Source organism: Marmota monax, unplaced genomic scaffold (genome assembly GCF_021218885.2).
Source record: "Marmota monax isolate L192 unplaced genomic scaffold, Marmota_monax_Labrador192_F-V1.1 WCK01_AAM20220418_F8-fsc00186, whole genome shotgun sequence".
Lineage (NCBI taxonomy): Eukaryota > Metazoa > Chordata > Mammalia > Rodentia > Sciuridae > Marmota > Marmota monax.
Window position 1 is genome coordinate 2,123,651 of NW_026694725.1, and position 26,697 is coordinate 2,150,347.

Consider the following 26,697-nt stretch of genomic DNA (forward strand, 5'->3'; position numbering starts at 1 on the left):
CTGTCCTGTTTGTTACCTTGGGGGAGACTTATCTTGCTGGGGAAGATGATTGTCCAGGGGACCAGATTCAGAAACTCTTGCCTCCTCCCCAACTCCTAGACATTTTTCTACTTGTCACTAGCTTTAAAATTCTTGGAAAATTGAATGTGAGGTGGGGAACTATAATAAAGTGACAAAAAAAAATGCAGAACACAAAGGAAAAATAGGGGTAAAGAGCCCTTCCTTATGGCAGTCATATAGGAAGAGGCCTAAGTATTTCCCCAGAAGTCTGAGGTGGCTACTGGACCTCTACAGTTCTATTCAGGCCTTGGCCAACTGAAGCAAAAAGTGGGACGCCCAGGGGTGAGGTGGGGGTATTAACTGGCTTCAGATTTCTGAAGTACCTCTTGTCTGCACAGCTGATGATATGAGCTGATCCTCCTACTGAACCTAGTATTTTCCCAGCAATTGTGGGTTAGATCAAGGGTGTCTGCTTAGCCGTCAGAGATGTAGGTAACTCCAATGGGGGAAGGGGGCTCTGAGAGACATTCCCTCAGCCCTCAGTCCTAGTGAGCGATCTGGTCTAAGTCCAAGTTGCTCAGCTAACCCCATCTGAACCCTCTCTGGGGGGCTGAAGTTATGAAGAGAGTTTTCCTGAGCGCAGGGTCTCACAGTTTTCACTTCTACAAATCAGACAATTAAGAACTACTGATCCCTCGGACACCCCTAGAACGTTGCTACAAGAAAGTGGGGAACGTCAGAACTTTGCAACACTGGGCGGTTGGGGGATTGGGCTGGTGGGGAGGCCGCTTAGGCAGGGGGCCGGGCTAATCATGGCTGAGGGCGGGGAGGAGGCGGAGTTCTGCTTCACAGCAGTATATATAAGCGGGCAGTGGCCGCGGCTGCGCGCTGATACTGACCTTCAGTGTGCCGGCACTAGCACCATGGCGCCCTCCAGGAAATTCTTCGTGGGGGGCAACTGGAAAATGAACGGGCGGAAGAAGTGTCTGGGGGAACTCATCTGTACCCTGAATGCGGCCAAGGTGCCCGCCGACACCGGTGAGCCCTCCTTGGGGACCGTTGGGACTGGTGGAGAGTGTCGGGCGTGGCAGCGCCCTCTCCCGAGCTCCCCGAGTCCTGGTAACCGCGTGGACCTGGATGCAGGGCTGAAGTACAAGGGTCGTTGTGTGTCTGAGAAGTGGCCCTGCAACCGCAGTACCGGAGATGTGTGGACGTGGAAAGAAGGGCATTTAATGGTGCTCTAGCCTGGTGGGGCGGGAAAGGAATTATTGGGTCCCCGGGAGGAAGATGGCCCCTGGGCGTGGATTGGGTTTGCACCAGCCTTGAGCCAGGGTAGGAGCCGAGCCTGAGCCTCTGTGGGCGATCCGGAGAAGCGGGGTACAGCACCGCCAGAGTGTGGGGGTGGAGGCTGAGCTTGCGCGGTCTCCTAGTTACCCGCGGCCTCCAACTACCTGCTCCTTCGGCAACCGGCTCCGTGCGCCTCCGCACGTAGCCCATGACTCCTCCCCAGCGCCCCGCCGGGCTGGGCCCCTGAGCGGTCGGCACTGGGTGACTACTGCCTTCTATGGAAGGAACTGGGTAGATGCCTAACAAGCTGAGCCATTTGTAAATGAGCGATCCTACAGCTTTCCCCAACCTGGAAAAGAGAAAGCGCAAGGCCGCTATGAGCCGCTCAGCTCCCTGCCACCACAGGCAGAGTGCTATCCTCCATACTTCCCTCCCACCCACCTAAATCATCAGACCACAGATCTGATCAAAGGGACATCACCTTCTCGATTATTTCCCTAAAGACGCCAAAACAAGCCCAAGAGTTGGCCCCCTCTCTCTTTTTTTTTTTTTTTTTTTAGTGAGGATAAGCTATTTTAGAAAGGAGGCAGGATTGGCCACCAGAGAATGCTGAGTCTGGGAGGTACTCATGCCCAGAATAACCCGAGGAAATTGGAGCCACAGCTGTTAAAAGAGCAGAGGGCAGGGTGAGGGCTGTAGCCTGGAAGGGATACTTGGAAGTCTCCAGGAGTTGGGTGAAAGCCTAGGCTGGGAAGTGGACAAAGGTCATCTTGCTGGGGTTAAAGGGGAAGGAAAGCAAAACCAAGAAAGTTGAAGGCTAGAGGGCTGCCAGACACTGGATAGGAAGTCTGGAGAATGAAGGCTTCCTTTGGTCTCATCTGGGTATGCCAACATCTCATCCTCAGAGGTGGTTTGTGCACCCCCCACTGCCTACATCGACTTCGCCCGGCAGAAACTAGATCCCAAGATTGCTGTGGCTGCGCAGAACTGCTACAAAGTGACTAATGGGGCCTTCACTGGGGAGATCAGGTGAGATGGAGATGGAGAGAGAAGTGGTGGGGAACCTTTCACTCACATTTTTCATGGAGGGGAAAGGTACAGGGTGTGCTTCCTGCTAAACTTGAGCTTTCTCTCTTCCCTTAGCCCTGGCATGATCAAAGACTGTGGAGCCACGTGGGTAGTCCTGGGGCACTCGGAGAGGAGGCACGTCTTTGGGGAGTCAGATGAGGTTAGTAATCATGAGAAGAGATAAGAGATGCTTATTCCAAGAAGGGTGTCTCACCAAGTCTGTTCCTCAACAGCTGATTGGGCAGAAAGTGGCCCATGCCCTAGCAGAGGGACTCGGAGTGATCGCCTGCATTGGGGAGAAGCTAGATGAGAGGGAAGCTGGCATCACAGAGAAGGTTGTTTTCGAACAGACCAAGGTCATCGCAGGTATCTCCGGAGAAAGGGACCTTTGAACCTTGCCAGGGCCACAAATGGGGCCAAGGGGGGGTGGTGTCAGAAGCCCTGCAGACTGCCTTGATCCCCATGCTGCAAAGAAAGGTGGAGTTCCTTTCAAGCTAATCACTTCTGCTCTTGCAGAATGTATAGATGCCACCAGGGGGCAGTAGGCCATCATCATTCTTAACACTCTGTGGAAATTGGCTATATAGCTCCTTGTTCACCCTTCCCTCTGTGATCTGTGTCCTGCAGATAATGTGAAGGACTGGAACAAGGTCGTCCTGGCCTATGAGCCTGTGTGGGCCATTGGTACTGGCAAGACTGCAACACCCCAACAGGTATCTGAGCCCAGGAGTCCTGGCTTCCCAAACCCCAAAACACAGTGACTTGTCCAAGGGCATCCATTCCAGGGCTTGGCTGGTTTTGGAGCCTTAGTATTCTGACTCAGATTCCAGGGCTCTTGCCTTGACACACTCTCTCTCCATTGGTGCCAGTGATTTCCTCTTTAAAAGGCAGAAAGGGTCTTTCTTAGACTGCCTTCTTGTTTTAGGCCCAGGAAGTACATGAGAAACTTCGGGGATGGCTCAAGTCCAACGTTTCTGATGCAGTGGCTCAGAGCACTCGCATCATTTATGGAGGTAAGTTGGTTTGGCTCTAGCTTGTGAATCCTATCAAGTAGGCTGAGCCACTATAGACATGGAGGTAGGGATGGAGTATATTTATCTCATCCCTGACAAAACCCTCTTTCTACCTCCTCCCCAGGTTCTGTGACTGGGGCAACCTGCAAAGAGCTAGCCAGCCAGCCTGATGTGGATGGCTTCCTCGTGGGTGGTGCTTCCCTCAAGCCCGAATTTGTGGACATCATCAATGCCAAACAATAAGTGCCATCAATCTGTTCTTCCCGCTAAGCCAGGGATTAGGTAGTCCAGAAGCCAAGTAACTGCCCTCACCCTTCACATGCTTCTGATGTTGTCATCTGCCTCCTCTCAAGGCCTAATCCACTGTACCTTCCTTTACCATTTACACCTTTCCTCTGTGATGGTTGGAACCAGGTTAATCCACCACTTACTATAATGGTTAGAACTAAACATGTCACCAAGGTGGCTTCTCCTCAACTGAGAGGTAGAAGGAATGGAGCTCGCTCATGGGTCCCCTCAGGCCCTGGTGAGAGCAAGAGAGAGAAACCATGTTCCTTTCCCTTCTCACACCAAGGCCAATATTCTCCCCTCAGAGGCCAGGGATGCTCCCTCTCCCATGGTGCCAATTCCTGTGTGTTGTGTATGTGAGCTTTCGCACATGTAAGGAAAATAAAACATCTGGCACTAAGTCTGCGGTTTGTTCTCCTTCACTGTAAATCTTTTTCCTTTTTGAGGACCTCTCCGGAACTCACAATGGGCTTTTTGAGGTAGTCACAGACTACCCTTGTTTTAAAAGGCAAACAAAAAAACCCCATTAACAGGTTTCTATAACAACACATCTCTTAGTATTTTTACTTTTAAAAAATGTCTTATGTACCAGGCTGCCACAGCCTTGAAAATTCTCTGCCACACTGTTTTGGGTAGCACTGAGACTTGTGGAGCTCCCCAGAGCTTGAATTGGGGGAGGGACCCAACCTCACTGCTGGTCTAGGCCCTCAGTGGCTCCAGCACAGTCTGGTATCCCAGGTTCACTGGTAGAGCAGGTAGCGCTTCATGGATGGGGGCAAGGGCAGAGCAGACACCTGGCCCAGCCGGGTATCCCCCAGGGTGTGGCGCACACACAAGCGGCTCAGATGCAGAAGGGAGTGTGGTTCCGCTGGGAGAGAGAAGAAGGAGAAGGTAAATAGGGGTTCAGCCACCAGCCAGACATCTTCAAACTACAGGATCTTACCCAGCCTCCCTTGTTTCTTGCTGTACACCTGACTCCACCTTGGCTGAGGGAGATCTAAGGCATCACAGTTGATTTCACAGCTGAGATTATCTTGAAAGAGCTGGACTGAAGCTCTAGCTAAAGCCCTCTAAGCAATAGGCCAATATGGGCCCATTAGTGGTGGAGGTGGCCCAGGCTTTGATTCAGGAGGGGCCTTGGAGGGGATGGGGATGTGGCTCAAGCAGTAACGCACTCTCCTGGCATGCGTGGGGCGCTGGGTTCGATCTCAGCACGACATAAAAATAAAGATGTTGTGTCCACTGACAATTAAAAAATAAATATTAAAAAAAAAAAGAGGGGCCTTGGAGCTGGGGTGAGGAAATGAAAGGAAGGATGGGCCTGCTCCACTGTGTGGCTCAGCATGGGTAACAGGAGGACAGGCACCAGCCCTCTGCTGAAGACTGCAACTTCAGAGCCAACTCCCAGTACTGGTCCCATTTGGTTCCCAAGGAGGCTCCTCCCTTGCAGCCCCACCCAAAGCCATGATCAGGGCCCCAAAGGCCCCATCCTGGGATTTGACAGGAAAAGGAAGTAGGTATGTGGCACGTACAGGTCAGAGCCCAGGAAATCTGATACACACTCTTGGTACCCGGCACTGCCAGTACTTTTCTGGACCTGTAAACCCAGCCCAGGACCCATTTAACCCTTTGCCCATCTTGCTCAAGGGTTGATATCTCCCAAGAGCCTCCCTCCATTCTGAGGGTTCACCAAGAGAATATGAGCAAGTTGTTCCCAAGCCTCAGTTTTGCCTCCAAGTAAATTAGATAACAGCTTGAAGAACCTCAGCCATTCCTGGAACTGAGTAAGGATAGGAGACAGGTCAAATGAAAGCCTCTGCTCTTGTCCAGCATTGAGGGTCCATTCCAAATCACTGCCACTAGTGACAATTCTTTTCTTCCCCACACCCCCGGCCTCACCTCTCCTTTCGCCCAGGTAGCGGATGCGGACCTGGCACTGGCCCCAAACAGCGCTTACAGCTGGGTAGAGGGTCCTGCCCTTCAGTCCGCGGAAGGCTGGCCCCAGATATGTTCCCCCAATAGCGTAGCCCAGAGTTCCCTCCTCCATGTCCAGAACCACCAGCAGCCTCTCTGGCACCTCCAGCTGCTCACCCTGAGGTCCCGCTGGATACTGGGGGGCCTCAGGCCCCTTACTCTGATGGTACAGCTTCCCCCTCCCAATGTCCCAGCCCCATGACTCGCTGTTGCTGCCCAGCAGCGCCGCATAGTGGTCTGCCTGCAGTGGGGCGAGGGCCGTGGCCACGCCCACTACCGCGTGTGTGCCCCTCTGTTCCGGGGGCCAGCTGATCTCCCAGGCGTGCAGGCCTCTGGAGTAGCCCCTCTTTCCCCGGACCCCATCAGTGCTCTGGGCCACGGGTCGCCGCACAAAGCATAACCCCCCTTCTTTGACCTCGATGTTCTCTGAGCAGTCCTTGGGGTTCCAGCCGTGGCGCCGTTGGGCCCCCAGGTCAGGAGGGGAAGCAGACAGGAGCTCTTCCAAGCCCTCGGGACAAGAAAGGTCAGGATACAGAGCCTGCGAGGTGGGGGTGCTGTTGCTGCCCCCTGCCAGGGCCGTCTGGCCCATGGAGGTGAGCAGCTGGAGGACGCCCCGAAACAGTCTTGCTGGGGCGTCTCTCTTCTCAAAGTTGAGTTCCAGATTGGGAATGACCTGGAGGGGAGTTGGGAGAGAAAGGGATATGAAGTGCGGTATTCTGGATGGGTGGTCCTCACCCGGGCACCCCATCCTTTCACCACGCATGCCGACTGGCCGGCTCCTCTCTCCCGGCACCCCCAAAGCTCCAGGGCCCATCACCCTGCCTTCGCTCTGTGCTGGGTCGCCCAAGACACTCGAGTTCGCCCTCTCCGGACCTCACAATAGGCTGTCCTTCTTGCCTACACAGAGTCCCCGACCCCGTCCCCACTACCGCCCCTACTCCTGCCTCCGACCCCGACCCCGAACCTCGCTCGACTTCCCAACCGGGAAGTCGCGGGGCATCGGGATGAAACCAGCCAAAAGAAGCCCCGTTTACTGGGAGCAGACAGCCGTCCGCTTCCGCCTTTGGACCCTACCACTATAGGACACGCGAGCCTCGCGCCCCGCCCCCAGGGGGGGCCCTCTGCGGCGGTTAACCCTCTCGTCGCCACCCACGTCACGCCCACCCAGGCCACGCCCCCAGAGTACCTCACTGGGAGGTTAACACCAATTGGGTTGCTGTGGTAAAGGGAGCGCCCTATTCCCGGTTCCTGTAGAGCACACTCGAGGCGGTTAACCAACTTCTAGTCACCTGCCCGAGCCACGACCCGCCCCAAGGCCTCGTCTCCGTGGGTAGGACGTGCAGAGCTGTTAACCCTTCCATCGCCGCTACAGAATCTGCCCTCAGGGTCCCAGCTCAGAATTAATCTTTTGATGACATCATCACCTTGGGATCTCTGTGGATGTGTTCTCCCCAATGAAGACCTTTGAGCCGCCTGAGCAACCAACCAACTCCTGAGCCCAGAGTTTATGATACAGGGCATGGGGCCAAGGAAGGTCTTCCATCTTGCCTGCATTGTTTCCATTTCCCTGCGATTCTGGGTCTGTCTTCCAGGGCTGCTCTCTTTCTGCCCCAAATTGTGAGTCAAACTTGTGCTTTTATCTGAGGTTCTGAACTCTGTTCGGACTCAAGGTTGTAGATGTCAAAATGGGTTTCATGCCGTTCTTCATCCGGGACGCCAATCCCTTCCAGGGTTGTGGGTCTCATTGGGTAGAGGGTAATGGCTACTTTTTTTTCCCCCAATATGTGGTCTTGTTATATTGCCCAGGCTGAAGGGATTCTTCTCCATTTCCTGAGTAGCTGGAATTACTGGCGCGCTGACACCTTATAGGTTTGCTTGTTTGTTTTAGTTGTAGATGGACACAATACTTTTGTTTGTTTGTTTAGTTATCTTTATGTGGTGCTTAGGATCAAAACCAGTGCCTCACACGTGCTTAGGCGAGCACTCAGCACTCCTGAGCCACAACCCAGCTCATCTTACCGGGTTTAAGACACTGGTCTTAAGTTATAATCTAAATAAAGCATTTAGCACAGAGCCTGGGGTGTGGTGTGTACTCACTGAGCATAACTATTGGTTACTTAACACTTACTGAGTGCCCACTCTATACACAGGCAATATAATAGAGCATGAAATATGCCAACTGTTGTCTAGTGTGGTGGCACAGGCCTATATTCCCAGCAGTTCTGGAGGCTGAGGCAGGAGGATCCTAAGTTCAAGGCCAATCTGGGCAATTTAGTAAGATCCTGTCTTAAAATAAAAAATGAGGGCTGGGCTTGTAGCTCAGTGGTAGAACACACCTGGGTTCAATCCTTTCCACCAAAAATGAAGTCAACTTTGGAGACAAACTGGGCATGAGTACCTGAAGGCCAATATGCATGCAACCTTGAGGAAATTACTTCACCTCCCTGTGCCTGTTTCTTTCTCTATGTCAGAGATAATAAGAGTATTTATTGCATAGATATAGTGAGGAGGCAATGAGCTGATATAAATGTAAAGCACTTAGAATGGTTTCTGTTTCAAACTTAATTATTTGTATTAAAAGCACTAGAGATTAAGCAATGAATCTTCCAAAAGGATACAAACTATTTGTAAAACAGTTTATCAGGTAATAAGTGAACTGATGGAGATATAAAGAAAGTAGGAGTAAAAAAGGACCCCAAGTAGGGGTCAAGCAGTTAGGAAAGTAAATGTTATCCTATAGGACAGGCCAGTAATGGAAAGCCACCTTAGGAGATAAGCAGGAGAAGAACATAGGGAGAAAAGGGTCTACTATGCTTAATTTCTGGTAACTGGGATTGAATCCATCACTCTACCACTGAGCTACATCCCCAGCCACCCCCACCCATATATATATATATATATATATATATATATATATATATATATATATATATATATATTCAGTTGTAGTTGGACACAATACCTTCATTTTATTTATTTATTTTTATGTGGTGCTGAGGATCGAACCCAGCACCTCGCATGTGCTAGATCCCCAGCCCTTTTTAATTTTTATTTTGAGACAGGGTTTTGTTAAGTTGCTGAGGCTAGCCTCAAACTGGTGATCCTTCTGTCTCAGACTTCTGAGTTGCTGGGATTACAGACAGATGAAGGAAAATTCAATTTTTATTACTGTACTTAAAAGATTTTGGGGGCTCAGGGTTATTGACAACTTTGGTGAGAGAACACATATTGGGAATAGGAGGTGGAATTCCTGGGTAAAGTGGCTGGATTTTCACTTTCTGGGTGTCAAGAATTGTGCTACAGGGCTAGGGTTGTAGCTCAGTGGTAGAGCACTTGCCTAGCATGTGTGAGGCACTTGGTTCAATTCTCAGCACCACATATAAATAAATAAAATAAAGTCTATCAACAACAACAAAAAAATATGGCCAGCCTGTCTCAAAATAAAAAATAAAAGGACAGGGATGTGGCTCAGCAGTAAGTGCCCCTGGCTTCAATATCCAATAAAAACAATAGCAACAAATCAATATATGGTAGTATGATGTACAGAATAAAAAAAAGGGGGGGGGTATTTAACTCAGAGGCCCTTACCCAACTGAGCCACATCCCCAGCCCTTTTTTATTTTGATACAGGGTCTCAAAGTTGATAAGTTGCTAGGGCCTCCCTAAATTGTTGAGGCAGGTCTCTAACTTGCAATCCTTCAGCCTCAGCCTCCTGAGTCTCTGGGATTACAGGTGTGCACCACTGCGCCCAGTCCAGAATAAAATTTTATAATAAATTAATGTGCATGTGCATGCACCACACACACACACACACACACACACACACACACACACACACACATTTTCCTTATGGAGATCCATTTCAAGCCCTCTTATGCAAATATTCTACCACTATGTTACACCCCCAAGTGCACTAAAAGCAAAAATAAATGTGAATAAATGTAAAAAAAAAAGTTGCACCCCCAGCCCTTAAAATATTTTATATTAAAGAGGAAGAAGAAGCATACTAAAAAGAAAGAACTGAATCTGAATGCTTGTCATCCACCCAATCTAGATATTCTTGCCAGTGTGTAACAATAACAATAAAGACATCATGACTATGGATAGCTTGTACATAAGGGCTTGGGGACACATAGGGAGCCTAAGCAATGGCTGGCTCTAGTTCAGCTTGAGAAGTTAACCACACTTGCTCAGCTGTTGCTACTTTTTAAAAATGTTGATCAAATGTTGCCACTGAATTTTGAGCTGCTCAAGTATTTGTTGATATAGCCCCAATATTTGATAATGCTACAAGTAATTTTAACTTTGTACTTTTTTGACTTGCAACAAATATAAACTAACTTTTTTTTTTTTTTTTGTACCGGGGATTGAAACTCAGGGGCACTTAACCATTGAACCACACCCCTAACCCTTTCTGATATTTTTTTAGAGACAGGGTGTCACTGAGTTGTTTAGGGCCTCATTAAATTGCTGAGGCTGGCCTTGAACTTGCAATCTTCCTGCCTCAGCCTCCCAAGCCATTGGGATTACAGGCATGCACCACCATGACTGTTTGAAATAAACTGTCTTAACTTAAATTACCCAATAATTGGCTTTTCTTCTTTTTCTTTTCTTTTCTTTGGCACTGAACCCAGGGTCTTGCACATGCTAGACAAGAGATCTACAACTGAGCTACACCCTCAGCCCTGCCTAACAAATTTTTTCTAGTACCATACACTTGCATGATCACCCCCACCAAGATCAACAGGCATGGTAATCCCATGCCTGTAATCCCAGCGGCTTGGAAGGTTGAGAGAGGAGAATCTTTTTTTTTTTTTAATATTTATTTTGTGGTTTTTTTTAGGTGGACACAATCTCTTTATTTCATTTTTATGTGGTACCGAGAATTGAACCCAGTGCCTCATGCATGCTAGGCCAGTGCGCTACCACTTGAGCCACATCCCCAGCCCTAGAGGAGAATCTTGAGTTCAAAGTCAGCCTCAGTAACTTCTAAGCACTAAGCAACTCAATGAGACCCTGTCTCTAAATGAAATACAAAATAGGGTTGGGGATGTGACTCAGTGGTCTAGTACCCCTGAGTTTAATCCCCAGTACCCCCCCCCCAAAAAAAAAAAAAGAAGTCAAGATCAAGGATCTTTCCAGGATCCAGAACACTCTTTCTTGCTCTTCCCTGACACTACATCCCCAAGGTTAACTCCTATTTGACCTCTATCATCAATGAAACCATACTACATACACACAATACTACAATATAGTATTGCATTTTTGTGTCTGATTTATTCTTCTTATCTGTGTCATCTATGTTGTTGCATGAAATATTATCTAATTATGTACATTATTCCATTTTCTGTTCTACTGTTAATAGACATTTGTTTCCAGTTTTTAGCCATTTTAAAGAAAGCTTCTGGGGCTGGGGATATGGCACAGTTGGTAGAGTGCTTGCCTCATATGTACAAGGCCCTGGGTTCAATCCCAAGCACCACACACACACACACACACACACACACACACACACACACACAAGCTTCCATATGAACTTCTATATGTACTTCTATGTACTAATATACATAGAAGTCTTTTTGTAGACGTCTATGTACATTAGTACTTCTATGTACATTAGTACATAGAAGTCTATACAATTTTTTTCCCCTGGTACTAGGATAGAACCCAGGGCCTGGCACATGCTAGGCAAGAGCTCTACTACCAAACTATATCCCCAATCTTTTTTTTTTTTTTTTTTTTTTGGTTGGGGGTGTGTGTGTGGAGAATGATGGTATTTTTTGTTTGTCTGTTTGTCTGTTTGTTTTTTCTGGTACTGGTGATTGAGCCCAGAGGCACTTTATTGCTGAGCCACATCCCCAGACGCTTTTTTTTTTTCTTTAATATACAGGGTCTTGCTAAGTTGCTGAGGCTGGACTGGAACAGGTCTGTGCCACCTCACCCAGCTGCTGTTGCTTGATTTAAAGGCACCAGGATTAATAGCCCTATAGAACTATACTACCACTGGACCTGGGAGTAGGGGAAGGAAAGTGTTTAGAAGGTCATTAGTTGCTTTTCAAACAGGGCCTTCTTTGAGATTTTTTTCTTTTTTCTTTTTATGCAGTGCTGGAGATGAAACCTAGGGCCTCATGCATGCTAGGCAAGCACTCTACCACTGAGCTACACTCCCAGCTCTTTTGTTTCTAGTTTGGAAACAGAAATACAGTTAGGTATATTTCCCTGTAAGACATCAGCCTCACTGTATTCTGGAAGATTGCTCTTTTGCCAATCATCCTAATAATACTGGGTAGATTTTGCTGCCTCTTATTCCACAGACACGGCCTCACCAACGGTTTTGCATGCTATTGAGGTTGAAGTGGTTTCTACAACTCTTAAACCATCCCCCACTAGTTGTGAAATCCTTCCATCCAAAGATTATCTTCTCTTGACTGAAGGTTTTGAGGTAGGAGTACAGGTCTAAAAGTTGATGAGAGTCAACAGGAAGGCACTACATGTTCTATGCTTAAGATAAATGGTATAAGTGGGGCATGGTAGTGCGTACCTGTAATCCCAGCAATTTGGGGAGGCTGAGGCAAGAGAATCCCAAATTGCAATTTAGTGAGACTCTGTCTCAAAGTAAACAATGATAAAGGGCTGGGGATGTAACTCAGTGGTAGAGTACATTTGGATTCAATCCCCATTACCAAAAAAGAGATAAATGACAGTGGTAAACACCTGTAATCCCAGTGACTCAGGAGGCTGAGGCAGGAGGATCACAAATTGAAACCCAGCCTCAGCAAAACTGAGGTGCTAAACAACTCAGTGAGACCCTGCCTCTAAATAAAATACAAAACAGGGCTGGAGACATGGCTCAGTGGTTGAGTGCCCCTGAATTAAATCCCTGGTACCATCCTCCACCTCCAGAAAAAGATAAATGACAGGCACAGGAATGCAGGGTTAAAGTTTAAGTTGTTAAGGTGAAAACAATTACAAAAAAAAAAAAGCACTACACATTTTATGTTTAAGATAAATCATAAAAAGGCCTCCCCAACTACATCTATCGTTCAACACAAACAACAAGAAAGCACTGAAGGAGGAGGTCTTGATCAGAAGTAACCTGGATCCTCATTTAAATGCAGGGTCCACGTTAAAAGATATGCCCAGGAGCTGGTGGCATCTGTAATCTCAGTTTCTTTGGAAGATAAGGCAGGAGGCTAACAAATTTGAGGCCAGACTGGACTTAGGGAGACTCTTGTCTCAAAGTGATAGAGTGCCTTTGGGTTCAATCGCCAGTACTGGGAAAAAAAATGCCTACGAGAAAAAATTAACACAATTAGGCACATTTTGAACCCTGTGCAAATATTTTTGACTGTGTGTAAAATGACACAGGTGCAATGAACGCTTATCTGATAGTTTAGGAATATGTTAATTTCTAGCCCAGAAAACCTATATATGCTGTTCACCCCTTGATTTCTTTTTTTTTATTATTAGTTGTTCAAAACATCATAAAGCTCTTGACATATCATATTTCATACATTTGATTCAAGTGGGTTATGAACTCCCATTTTTACCCCGTATACAGATTGCAGAATCACATCTGTTACACATCCACGTTTTTACATACTGCCATACTAGTGTCTGTTGCATTCTGCTGCCTTTCCTATCCTCTACTATCCCCCCTCCCCTTGATTTCTCCATTACTCTACCTATTAAGTAGCTAAAATGATTTTTCTCTCTCTTTGTTAACTGTGGTTTCTGTCCTGCACAAGCTAAGGAACCTGCTGAGCTGATGAAAGTTTGAACTGTAGATGTCATAAAAGCTGTAAACTTTTCTTAAGTCACTTGAGACAGTTTTTTTTGTTTTTTGTTTTTGGTATCGGGATTAAACTAAAGGGCACTTGACCACTGAGCCTCATCCCCAGCCCTTTTTTATTTAGAGACAGGGTCTCACTGAGTTGCTTAGCGCCTTGCTTTTTGCTGAGGCTGGCTTTGAACTCGTGATCCTTCTGCCTCAGCCTCTGGAGCCACTGGGATTACAGGTGAGACAGAGAGTTTTGTTTGTTTGTTTTGGTGCTGAGGATTGAACCCAGGGCCTCGTGCATACCAATCACATGATCTACCATTAAGCTATAACCCCAGCTTGAGACAAAGAACATTCCCCACTTCCCTGTTTTTGCCACTTATTAGTATGGTTAGGCACACATTTCTGACTCATGTCTTCTAATACTTAGTGGACTCTCAACCTTCAGTAAAGGGTAATCATTTGTACTTTACTGTTACTGTAGCAGTGGGAGAACTTGATTGGACTGCCTTCAGGTGGGTCATGTTACACAAAAGAGAGGTATGGTAAAGCATTAGAACCTAACTTTAAAAACAAAACACTGAAATTACAGATAGCCCCACAAAATACCCACTGAGAGGCCGGGCACTGGGGCCCAGAGAACACATTTCCATTTGCCATCTTACTCACACTTCCGTGGAATGGGACAGAACTCTTGGGACCCTCACCTCTGAGCTATACTGCCAACCCTTTTTTGAGACAAGATCTTGCTAAACTGCTGAGGCTGGCCTCGAACTTGTGAGGCTCCTTGATTCAGACCCCCAAGTCCCTGGGATCACAGACCTGCGCCACCACGCCGGGCTTGCTCTGCCTGTTTAACCTATTATTGAGTGCACCTTAAATACGTCTATGGTGAAATTACATCATATTGCTTTTCATTCTTACAAGAACTTATCCCAGTTTCTACAGACTCCTACGTGAGGCCTAAGGAAGTTAAAACACCTGTCCAAGTGGTAGCGTCAAAACTCAAACCTAAAAAAAATTCTCTAAAACTCATCGATGGGGAGGAAATGGCGACTGATTCGATTTATAAACCCGGGATTTCTGGGCGCCGCGCCGCCCCGCCCCCTCCGCGCCGCCCCGCCCCCTCCGCGCCGCCCCGCCCCCTCCCGCTCTGGGGGCTAGTTACGTAACTGCAGCACCGCTCCGGGCGGACTCACCCGCGCCAAGGGTCGCGTGAGCCCGAGCGGCTGGCGATTCTGTGGCCAGGTTGCTCAGCGCTCCGCACAGCGGCAAGAGGCCGCGCACAACCCAGGGCCCTCCCCAGGAGGGCAGCTCCTGCGTCACAGGTGTACTCCCCACCTGGCCACCCGTCGTCCTGGGCACGTTTTGCCCCGAACGAAGACCCCAGGCAGAAACCGGGGCCTGAGGTTGAGGGGCCTCTAAGTCAGCTGCGGGGGCGTGGGGCAGTTTTAGCCCAGGATTCAGAAAGTGTGGTGTGCTTGTGAAAATCTCGTAACTGAGGCTTCCCCCTACCTCCTCTAATTTCTTTACGTTTTAAAGGTCCCATTCTGTCATTCCTTCCTTGTTTCTCCTATTCCTTCCCTAGTATATCTAGGGACCACAGGGAATCACTTGTCCCAAAGAGGGCGGTCATAAGAAGGAGATGCCCACGTTGCCAGGATCTACCTTATAAGGGGCATACCTACTGAGTAAGAATAGTCAATGGTCAGCAATCAGAAGTGCTAGGCCCCAATTGAGTGAGGTCTTTTGTTTGTATTGTTTTGATATTATTGAGTTGTTTTGTTCAGTTGTAGTTTATTTATTTTTATGTGGCGCTGAAAAGGGAACCCAGTGCCTCACACAAGCTAGGCAAACACTCTACCACCGAGCTACAACCCCAACCCCAACTGAGGTCTTGGTCAAAAGCAGAAACCACACCTGGAGGCTAACAGGTAACATTAATGAGCACCCTCAGGGCCTATTTCAAATGTAAAAGACCTTTGGTTTCACCCTAGAGAAAACTCCCAGCCCTCTCCTTTGTCCCAGAAACAGGAAGGTGGAAGTGGGAGTTACAGGAATGATTAAAAGTCAGGCTACCGGACACTGCTTACACTTTTTCAACTTTTTTTTTTTTCCTGCTATGTACGCCCCCTCCTCTACGAGGGTGAAACCGGAATTTTGAGATGAGACTGGATTCCCCGCGTTGCCAAAATCCTTCTAGGTTCTTGTCTCACTTTTTTTTTTTTGGGAGGTGGTGCTGGGGATTGAACCCTGGGCCTTGTGCATACGAGGCAAGCACTCTACCAACTGAGCTGTATCCCCCAGCCTTCACTGTCTTGTTTTTTTTTTTTTTTTTTTTTTTTTTTTAAGAATTGTTTTGTTTTTAGTTGTTGATGGACACAATACCTTTATCTTATTTATTCACTTTTTTTACGTGGTGCTGAGGATTGACCCAGGGCCTCACACATGCTAGGTGAGCACTCTACCACTGAGCCACAACCCCAGTCCCACTATTTTTTAAAATATTTATTTATTTTTTAGTTTTAGGTGGACACAATAACTTTATTTTATTTTTATGTGGTGTTGAGGATTGAACCCAGCGCCCCGCGCATGCCAGGCGAGCGGCTACACTTGAGCCACATCCCCAGCCCCTCACTATTTTTGAAGAATAAAATCCATGGACAGGGGCTGGGGATGTGGCTCAAGCGGTAGCGCGCTCGCTTGGCATGCGTGCGGCCCGGGTTCGATCCTCAGCACCACATACAAACAAAGATGTTGTGTCTGCCGAAAACTAAAAAATAAATAAATATTAAAAAATTCTCTCTCTCTCTCTCTCTCTCTTTCTCTCTCTTTAAAAAAAAAAAAATCCATGGACAGGGCTGGGGTTGTAGCTCACGGGTAGAACTCTCCCCTAGCACGTGCGAGGTCCTGGGTTTGATCCGCAGCACCATATAAAAAATAAAGGTATAAAAAACAAAACAAACTTAAAAAAAAATCCATGGACAATCACGGAAGGGATGAGTAAACCGAGCCATGAGGGAGGAGGACTGATAGCAGAAAAACATTTAAGCTTAAGAGTTCATATGTATGGTTCTGGGTAGAGCATGGAGCAAAATCAGTGTAAAACAGGCCCTGAAAATAGCACCAAGCGCGGGGAATGGGGGGTGGCGGTGGCGCACCCCTGTAATCCCAGCGGCTGAGGAGGCCGCAGGCAGTAGATTGACAGATCAGCAATTTAAGAAGGTGCGAAGTCGGGCTGGGGATGTGGCTCAAGCGGTAGCACGCTCACCTGGCATGCGTGCGGCCCAGGTTCGATCCTCAGCATCACAAACAAAGATGTTATGTTGTGTCCGCCGAGAACTAAAATAAATGAATATTGAAAGATTCTCTCCCTCTATCTTATCTCTCCCTCTTAAAAAAAAAAAAGGTGCGAAGTAACTCAGAGAGACCCTGTCTCTAGTAAACTACAAAGATGTACCCCCGCCCCCCCCCCCCAATAAAGCATCAAAGTCTACCTAAACAAGTACTGAAAACAGCACCAAGGCTATCTCGTTTTTTTTTGAGTTTTAATTCTTCCTATCAACTTCCAGCTGAGTTCACCCCCACCTTCTGGTTTTCCCACTTCTGGGACAAAGGAGGCCGCCACAGGTAACCCTTAAGGCTTTTCACATTTGAAATGCTCGTTAATAGTGCTCATTAATATTTCTACTGGTTAGCCTCCAGGTGTGGTTCCTGCCTTGGAACATGACTGACCATTGATATTCTTATTTAGCAGGAGTTCTAACTCTTCTCACTTAAATTCTATACCCTCTACTCTTCCCTTCTGTTATTGTCTGTGGATTTTATCCAAATTTGCTAGAAAGAACCCAGAAGAAAATTGGGGAAGCAGAGAATCTAGTTTCATTTCTAGTTTCAATAAATGAAATGAAGACAGTCTCAATACCTTTATTTATTTATTTTGTATGTGGTGCTGAGGATCAAACCCAGTGCCTCACAGGTACTAGGCAAGTACTCTACCACTGAGCCACACAACCCAGCCCCTGGCCTGGAAATTTTGATCCACCAGACTCAACCTCTGGAGTTGCTGGGATTATAGGAATACACCACAGTACCTGTCCTATTTAATATTAAAAAAAAAAAATTACTTGGGCTGGGGGTGTGATTCAGTAGTAGAGCACTTGCCTAGAAGACATGAAGCCCTGGGTTCAATTCCCAGTACCACAAAAATTAATTAATTAATAATACTGAATCACCTTTGTAGTTTTCCTTCCACTTTTGACATCCTTTAGGGCCTCCCTTTCCTTCTAGTGAATCCTGAGGATGTCTTCCAGGCTTATCATTTGTTTACTCCTCATCAGTGATGCTCAAAGCAGAGGGAGGAAATAGAGTATTTTATTGATAAGAACAAGTCCAAATTCAGGGGAAGTTTCCATGATTACATTAAAAAAATAAATAAATAAAAAGTAAAAAATCTAATATTATTCTTTCAGGAAATATTTATTGAATATTTACTGTATCCCATGTAGTAGGATGCAGAGTGAAACTTGATCTATTGGAATTTGCTGGGGTTGTAGCTCATAGGTAGAGGGCAGTGCTTAGCATTCCTGAAACTAAAAGAAAACCAAAAAAAGATCCATTAGAATAATTCAACACAGCCAACCTTGACAACACCAAGAAGGTGTGGAATGGGCTGACTGTGAAATAAAGGTTAAGAAAGGTTGAGCAGCAAAAAAAAAAAAAAACCCAGCCTCAGCAAAAGCATGGTGCTAAGCAACTCAGTGAGACCCTGTCTCTAAATAAAATACAAAATAGAGCTGGGGATGTGGCTCAGTGATTGAGTGTCCTAAATTCAATCCCCCGAACCCCACCCCTCCAAAAAAAAAGACAAATTATGGGCCCATAGTAGTGGTTCACCCTTCCAGTGATGCAGGAAACTGAGTGCTCCTGGTGTTACTGAAAGCTTGGTCCTTGTCCCCATACCAATCTCATAACAAGGAAACCGTTTTTTTTTTTTTGTTTTTTTTTTTTTTTAAATATTTATTTATTTTTTTAGTTCTCGGCGGACACAACATCTTTGTTTGTATGTGGTGCTGAGGATCGAACCCGGGCCGCACGCATGACAGGCGAGCGCGCTACCGCTTGAGCCACATCCCCAGCCCAAGGAAACCGTTTTTTGAGAAAAAGGAAAAAGAAGTTTTTTGCTTTACTAGAAAAGGAGAAACACGAGGGACTTCAATTCCATAGGCTGTTTCTGCCCATCAGGAGGAACAGAGAGGTTTTAAAGAAACACTAAAAATACTACAGACTCAGTGACTTAAACAACAGAAGTTTATTTTCTCATAGTTGTGATGGTAAGATGTCTACAAGCAAGGTATCAGCAAGTTTGCTTTCTTCTGCTCACAGATGGCCACCTCCTCACTGTGTCTTCACATAGCCTTTTCTTCTGTGCACACATGTCATTGGTGTCTCTTTTTTCTTTCTCCTTCTCTTTCCATTCTGGGGATTGAATCCAGGTGCTCTCTATCACAGAGCCACAAGCCACAACCCAAACCGTGCTTTTTTTTTTTTTGACAGGGCCATAACTAAGTTGCCCAGGCTGGCCTTGAGTTTATAATCTTTCTGCCTCAACCTCCCTCCCAAGTAGCTAGGATTATAAGTAAGGCCAGCTTTTTGTTTTTCCCCCCAGAAATTGAACAATTTAGGGGTGTTTACCATTGAACTGTTCCCACCCACGTCTCGTACGGGCATTGGGAATGGGGTTCCTCTTGGTGGAATGGGCTAGCTGTGAAATAAAGACTAAGAAAAGTTGAGCAGCAAAAAAAAACATAGATCACAGAAAATATTTTAAGATCTAGATGATCTTAGGGATTGAGCATCCACACTAAAAAGAGCAAAATGGAGCCCACTCTTGCTTTATTTATATTGGGGAACATCAAAAGTTTTCCATGGAATGTTCTTTGCCAAATAAGGTAGAGGGTGGGCTGTCCAGTTTCCAACAGGTTATGCCCAATTCTGGAGCTATGAGAGGTGTCTTCCTAGTAGAGCAGAGATAGAGGTCATGTGTCTTGGGCAATCTAATGCCACTGGGGGAGCCAGGATTGTTTCCAAGGAAAAACCTAAATATCCATGGCTCAATACCAAATGAAGACCCTCAAATAATTCACTGGTGGCTCCCTGCAAACTATAACCCCAGTCTTTTCATTTTTTCAATTTTGGGACAGAATCTCACTATATTAACCATATTGGCCTTAAACTTGTGGTACTACTGCCTCAGCCTCCAGAGTGGTTGGGATTGTAGGTGTGTGTCATCAAGCCCTGCATTTGTTTTTGTGTTTTGCAGCAGTGGCAATTGAACACAGGGTTTCCCACAAGCTAGGCAAGCACTCTACAATGGAACTATACATGAAGCCTTCCCCCCCCCCCCCCCCCCCTTTTTTTTTTTTTTGGTACTGGGGATTGAACTCAGGGGCACTTGACCATTGAGCCACATTCTCACATCCTCAGTGTCAGGTTGGTGGCGGGAAAGAAACATCAATCAGGCACCGACAGAAAAGCCTATCAATCAGCGGGATCTCCTGACTAAGGCTTGTCAATCATCAGGACCCCCTGGCCAATCCTGGAGTTCAGCCAGCTCCCCTGACCAACTCCAGCTGGACAAGGGACTCTAAAAACACCTTTTCTGGTCCCAAGCCCTTCCCCTTCCTGCTTAAGCCCCATAAAAATCCCAGTCCCCTGGAGTCCCTCGCAGTTTCTCCTCAGACCCTTGTTCTGTCCACTCTGTCGGTCTTAGTCCCTCTCCCCCCCCAGTGATATCTCAAATAAAGCCTCATGGGGCGGACTTTTTGAATCTGCCTCCTTTGGTCGCAGACATTCAGCCCTATTTTGTATTTTATTTAGAGACAGGGTCTCACTGAGTTGCTTAGCACCTTTCCTTTGCTGAAGCTAGCTTTGAACTTGGGATCCTCCTGTCTCAGCTTCCCTCCCCTAGCTGCTGGGATTACAGGCGTGTGGCAACCATACCCTGCTTCCCCCAATTTTTTTATTGGTGCATTATAGTTGTGCATACTGATGGGATTTGAATATGTAGCAACACATTAGTACATGCAAACAATGTAACAACATAATTTGGCCAATATCACTCCCCAACACTTTCTCCCTCCCTCCCCACTTCCACCCCTTGGTCCTTTCCTCTACTGATCGATCTCCCTTTGATTTTCATGAGATCTGTGACTATGTTACTTTTCCCTTCTCCTCCTCCTCCTCCTCCTCCTCCTCCTCCTTCTTCTAATAACTGAGGGGTAGTCAACCACTGAGCCACATCCCCAGCCCTATTTTGTATTTTATCTATAGAGACAGGGTCTCACTGATTTCCTTGGTGCCTCGATTTTGCTGAGGCTTGCTTTGAACTCCTGATCCTTCTGCCTCAGACTCCTGAGCCATTGGGATTACAGACGAGCGCCACCATGCTCAGCATATGACCCTTAACCTTCTGAGTTTAACGAATTTCACTTAACATAATGATCTCTTGTTCTATCCATTATCCTACAAATGATGTAATTTCATTTTTTTATGGCTGAATAAAATTCCATTTTGTATTATATACCACATTTTCTTTGTCCATTCATCCATTGATGGATACCTAGGCTAGTTCCATAGTTTGGCTCTCATGAATTGTGCTGCTATTATAAACATGGGTATTCATTATCACTGTCATATGACTTTAATTCTTCAGGATAAATACCAAGGAATGGTACTGGGGGTCATATGGTGGTTGTGTTACAGAGCTGGGGCCTTCTGGAAAACTGAGGCAGCTCGAAGACCCGCCCTTCAAACTCCAACTCCAATCCTTCCTTCCTTCCTTCCTTCCTTCCTTCCTTCCTTCCTTCCTTCCTTCCTCCCTCCCTCCCTCCCTCCCTCCCTTCCTTCCTTCCTTCCTTCCTTCCCCAGGGATTGAACTCAGGGGCACTCAATCACCAAGCCAAATCCCTAGCCCTGTTTTGTATTTTATTGAGACAGGGTCTCACTGAGTTGCTGAGCACCTTGCTAAATTGCTGAGGCTGCATTTGAACTTGCAATCCTCTTGCCTCTGCCTCCCAAGGTGCTGGGGCTACAAGCATGTGCCACCATGCCAGGAGAAACTCCAATTATTGTAATTAAGTGAGGACATGTTGCTCAGAGCAACAGGAATGAGTTTATTGAAGGAATATGAAAAGGGAAAGGGGGACACTCTCAAGGGAGAGATTAAATCCTCTCAGAGAGGAGAGGGACAGTATGCCTCTCCTGCACTCCAGTTTTATTGGAAATCCCAGAGAAATTTCCAGAGAGTCCTGCCCAGGTCCACCTCTTGACTTTTATCTGACAGCAAGATGACATCAGACTTTCAAGTCCCCATTGCCTTGGCAACTTTAGGTCACCTTGGCCCATGCTGACCAGTTTTAATTGGATTCTTACCCATACATTCTTACTACAGATTTTATGATCAGGAGGAATTCTCCTTATCTCCCTGAGTTTCAGGATTTGATCTATGAAAAGGGTCCCAAAAGCCAGCAGATAACAGATAGTTTGCTGAGGAATGTGACATATCCTGTTCACTTAGCCCAGGCAGGGCTTCAGGTAAATTGCTTCTTAGAAAAGAAAGCATGTGGGGGTCAGCACAGTGAGCCCATTTTGTAGAATTATTTTCTTAACTTTGGTTTCCCACCATTCTAATCTGTTTGTCCCCTAACAGTTCCATGGCAAGCCTCTTTTTTTTTTTTTTTTTTTTTTTTTAGTACTGGGGATTGAACTCAAGGGCACTGAACCACTGAGCCACATCCCCGGTGGATAGAGATAGGGTCTCACTGAATTAATGTTTTAGTGCCTCACCTTTGCTGAGGCTGGCTTTGAACTCACAATCCTCCTGTCTCAGCCTCCTGAACACCGGGGACTACAGGCATGCATCAAACCTTCTGAGGAACCTTTATACTGATTTCCATAGTGGTTACACTAATTTTGAATCTCACCAGCAGTGTAAAAGTATTCCTTTTTCTCTACACCCTCTCCCACACTTAGTATTATTTGTATCCTTGATGACTTGTGTGAAATAAAAATCTCAATGTAGTTTTGATTTGAACATGGAATTTTGAAAATGTGTAATACCATACTATGATATAGTGTTTCCAACATATAGGCACAATAAAGATCATAGATAATAGGTCTAATGTGGTGGTCCATATAATCTCAGCAGCTTGAGAGGCTGAGGCAAGAGTATTGCAAGTTCTAGGCCAGCCTGGACAATTTAGGGAGAAACTGTCTCAGGAAAAAAAAAAAAAGGGTGGTAGGGAAAACTATACTTCTCAAAGGAAGAAATACAAATGGCCAACAAATATACATAAAAATTGTTCAACATCATTATCAATTAGGGATATCAAAAGGACTGGGGATGTAGCTCAGTGGTAGAGCACCCACTATCAGTCCTAAGTATCAAAAAAGAAAAGAAGTGGGGCTGGGATTGTGGCTCAAAAAAAAAAAAAAAAAAAAAAAATATATATATATATATATATATATATATATATATATATATATATTTTAAAGAAAGGAAAGAAAAAAGAAGGGACTGGTGTTGTGGCTCAGTGGTAGCACTCAATTAGCATGCTTGAGGCACTGGGTTAGATCCTCAGCACTACATAAAAAATTAAATAAACAAAACAAAAGGTATTGTGTCCATCTACAACTAAAAAAGAAATTCTTACAAAAAAGAAAAGAAAGAAATTCTTCTGAGTATCTATGATTTATAAAGAGAGGCATATTGAAATACTTTTCATTGAGTTTCTGAACTCATGTTGTTCCCAATTTAGGGAACATAGATATTGGGAAGCTCCAGGACATAGGGTTCGCGCCATCCAAGTAATCGTGTCCATCTGCACTAAGCTGCAGAACAAAGAACATGTGACTGAGACCCTACATTGGGTCAAATTCAAGTTCCCTGGCAGCCAAAATACCCACATTTCAATAAGTGACATTCTTCTTCTTTTTTTTTTTCTTTTTTAATAGAGAGAGAGAGAGAGAGAGAGAATTTTAATATTTATTATTATTATTTTTTTTAGTTTTCGGTGGACACAACATCTTTGTTTGTATGTGGTGCTGAGGATCGAGCCCGGGCTGCACACATGCCAGGCGAGCGCGCTACCACTTGAGCCACATCCCCAGCCCCAATAAGTGACATTCTTAATGGATGCATTTGAAAATGTGGTATCTGAAGCTGGGTGCACACTGTAATCCCAGCAATTTCTGAAGCTGCGGCAGGAGGATTGCAAAGTGGAGGCCAGACTCAGCAACTTAGTAAGATCCTATCTCAAAATAAAAGGTAAACTGGAATGGGAATGTAGCTTAATGGCAACATGCCCCTAGGTTCAATCCCCAAATCCCCAGTACCAAAAAATAAACAATAAGAAGAAAATGAAAGAAAGAAAGAGAGAGAGAGAAAAAGAAGGAAGTAGAAGAGATGGTATTTGATTTTGGAATCATAAAAAGCAGAGTGACTTCCATCTTGGTCTCTTCTGTCAGAATACATGCTTTGGGGGAAAACAGCTGCCATGTTATGAGGACACTCAGTCCCCTTGGAAAAACCCAGATGGCAAGGAGCTGTCTTGCCAACAATCATATGAGTGCACCATGTTGGAAGCAAATCCTCCAGCCCCAGTCAAGCTTTCAGATAACTGCAGTCCCAGCTGACAGTTTGACTGCAACCCAGTATAGCCGCTCTTGGATTCCTGACCCACAGAAACTGAGATAACAAAGATTTAAATAAATTTAAAAAAAAAAAAAGTTTTTGGCTCTTTTTTTTTTTTTTTTTGGTACTGGGGATTGAACCACCACCCAGGGGCGCTTAACCGCTGAGCCACATCCCCAGCCCTTTTCATATTTTATTTTGAGACATGGTCTCACTAAGTTCCTTAGGGCCTCACTAAATTGCTGAGGCTTTTTTTTTTTTTTTAAATATCTTTATTTTATTTTTATGTGGTGCTGAGGATCAATCGAGTCCAGTGCCTCATGCATGCTGGGTGAGTGCTCTACGTCTGAACCACAACCCCATCCCTGGGGCAGGGTTTGAACTTGCAATCCTCCTCCCTCAGCCTCCCCAGCCACTGGGATTACAAAAGTACACCACCATACCCAGATAAAAACGTTGTTTTAAGATCATAAATTTTGGGATAATGTTACAAATTCTGTAATCACTTAAGAATTACATTTAGCTACAGCAGAGATTCCCTCAAGCCCAGTGGCTTAATGATTTTGTTTTTCTTTCTCACAAAAATATAAGTTGGAAGATTGGCAGTTCAGAATTGGTATGACATCTTCACATTCTCTTCCATAACCCAGGTTGCTCTCCATTTTTATTCTGGCATCTTAACTGTGGCTTAATTTCTCTAGTTTTTCTCCCCATATTGCTGCTGGAACTCCAGCCATCACATTTCAGACAGGAAGCAAATGAGAGAAGGGTTTTCTGGAAGTTTTGCCCATGACTTTCATTAATAGGTACATCATTGACTTATGGCAGTTGAGAAATGTTTTTTATTTGGGCACAGTGTTGACCAAATAGTATAAAATGTCTGTTAGGCAGGGCAAGGTGGCTCATGTACACCTGTAATCCCAGTGGTTTGGGAGACTGAGGCAAGAGGATCTTAAGTTAAAGCCAGCCTCAGCAATTTATTGAGACCCTGTGATAGACCCAACCTGATCTTTTCTTAAAATTGGGCATCTCGCCACAAAACCATGAAAAGATAATTTCGGCTTTACTATAAATTACTGCAAATTCTGAACCTGCTTGGAATGCCTGCCCATGCCTTGAACTCACCCATGCCTGGCTCTCTGACCAGATAGCAGCCCTCTCTGAAACTTAGTGACACCTCATAAATATTGGCCTTCCCTGGCCAGACAACAACCCTCTCTGAGGCTCTAATGGTCCTCATAAATTCTGATGTTGGGGCCAGCAAAAAAAAAAAAAGTAAACTACCATTAGTGTGATGCTTGTCAGAGTTCTGTTATTTGTAACCCCCCTTTTGTGTAACTTTCTGGGCTATAAAGCTGGGCTGTAGGAAAGGTGGGGTGCTGTCTTGTTCCCGCCGTTTTGGGAGAGAGAGGCAGCCCGGCCGGTCGAAATAATAAGCTTGCTTTAATTTGATTTTAATTGGAGTCAGTGGTCTTTTCTTGCGTCCTGGTCTAACACCTGTCTCAAAATAAAAAACACCTAGAGGCTTAGGAGGCTGAGGCAGGAGAATCTCAAGTTCAAAGCCAGCCTCAGCAACTTCGAGACGCTATGCAACTCAGTGAGATCCTGTCTCTAAATAAAATACAAAATAGGGCTGGAGAATGTGGCTCAGTGGTCGAGTACCCCTGAGTTCAATCCCCCCCCCCAAAAAAAAGAAAAAGAAAGAAAGAAGACTCAGTAGTTAAGTCTCTCTGAGCTAAATCCACAGTACCACATAAATAAATAAATAAATAAATAAGAATAAGTAGAATAGAAAGTTTTCCAAAGAAGATATTCAAGTGGGCAATAAGAACATAAAAATATGGGCTGAAGTTGTAGCTTAGTGGTAGAGTACTTGCTGAGCATGTAAGGCACTGGGTTCGATTCTCAGCACCACATATAAATAAAAATAAAGGTACATTGACAACTAAAAAAAAGAAAAAAATTTTTTAAAAAGGACATAAAAATATGCTCATCATCTTTAGCCATTAGAGAAATGCAAATAAAAACCACAATGAGATACTACTGCACATCCACTGTGATGACTATTATCAAATAGATAACTATTGGAGAGAACCTGGAGAAATGGGAATCCTCAAACACTACTGGTGGAATTGTAAATGGTACAGCCACATTGGAAAACAGTTTGGGAGTTCTTCCAAAGGCTAAATACAGGATTACCATATGCTCTAGCAATTCTACTCCTGGATATATAACCAAGAGAAATGGAAACATATGGCCACATAAAAACTTGTACATGAATGTTTATAGCTGCATTATTCATAATTGCCAAAAAATAAACTGGGTATGTTGGCTCACTCCTATAATCCCAGCTTCCCTGGAGGCTGAAGCAGGAGGATATCTTATACCCAGGAGTTCTAGGCCAGCCTGGCAACAAAGTGAGACTTTGTCTCAAAATAAAACATAACAACTGGGTGTGTGATGTATGCCTGTAATCCCAGTGATTTGGGGAGGCTGAAGCAGGAGATTGCAAGTTTGAGGACAACCTCAGCAATTTAGTGAGGCCCTAATCAACTTTTTTTTTTTTAGACTAGGGATTGAACTCAGGGATGCTT

The 26,697-nt window shown here is 45.5% G+C and overlaps 3 protein-coding genes across 6 annotated transcripts in view; 2 read left to right on the top strand and 1 right to left on the bottom strand.

Annotated features, from left to right (window-relative positions):
• The first annotated feature begins 779 nt into the window (after positions 1-779).
• On the top strand, positions 780-4,056 carry Tpi1 (triosephosphate isomerase 1). Its single transcript, XM_046424126.1, has 7 exons — positions 780-1,038; positions 2,193-2,316; positions 2,431-2,515; positions 2,589-2,721; positions 2,983-3,068; positions 3,281-3,368; positions 3,493-4,056. The coding sequence occupies exons 1-7, from the start codon at positions 813-815 to the stop codon at positions 3,609-3,611; spliced, it is 861 nt and encodes a 286-aa protein (XP_046280082.1). The 5' UTR covers positions 780-812; the 3' UTR covers positions 3,612-4,056.
• A 134-nt stretch (positions 4,057-4,190) lies between these two features.
• On the bottom strand, positions 4,191-6,896 carry Spsb2 (splA/ryanodine receptor domain and SOCS box containing 2). Of its 3 annotated transcripts, none has more exons than XM_046424125.2 (3): positions 6,817-6,896; positions 5,556-6,303; positions 4,191-4,524 (listed from the first exon to the last, which is right to left on the bottom strand). In XM_046424125.2, exons 2-3 carry the CDS (start codon positions 6,217-6,219, stop codon positions 4,397-4,399), a joined length of 792 nt encoding a protein of 263 aa, XP_046280081.1. In that variant the 5' UTR covers positions 6,220-6,303; positions 6,817-6,896; the 3' UTR covers positions 4,191-4,396. The 3 variants fall into 3 exon arrangements, with proteins under 3 accessions (XP_046280081.1, XP_046280079.1, XP_046280080.1); XM_046424123.1 differs by lacking the exon at positions 6,817-6,896 and adding an exon at positions 6,595-6,707; XM_046424124.2 differs by lacking the exon at positions 6,817-6,896 and adding an exon at positions 6,453-6,572.
• The window catches only part of Lrrc23 (leucine rich repeat containing 23), a 31,050-nt gene continuing 11,232 nt past the window's right edge, over positions 6,880-26,697 (top strand). Inside the window, exon 1 of one of the 2 annotated variants that reach the window (XM_058572549.1) lies at positions 6,880-7,247. In XM_058572549.1, coding sequence (XP_058428532.1) covers positions 7,138-7,247 — 110 coding nt within the window. In that variant the 5' untranslated portion in view covers positions 6,880-7,137. The remainder of the gene's footprint in view (positions 7,248-26,697) is intronic. The other variant, XM_058572545.1, reaches the window with a different exon arrangement.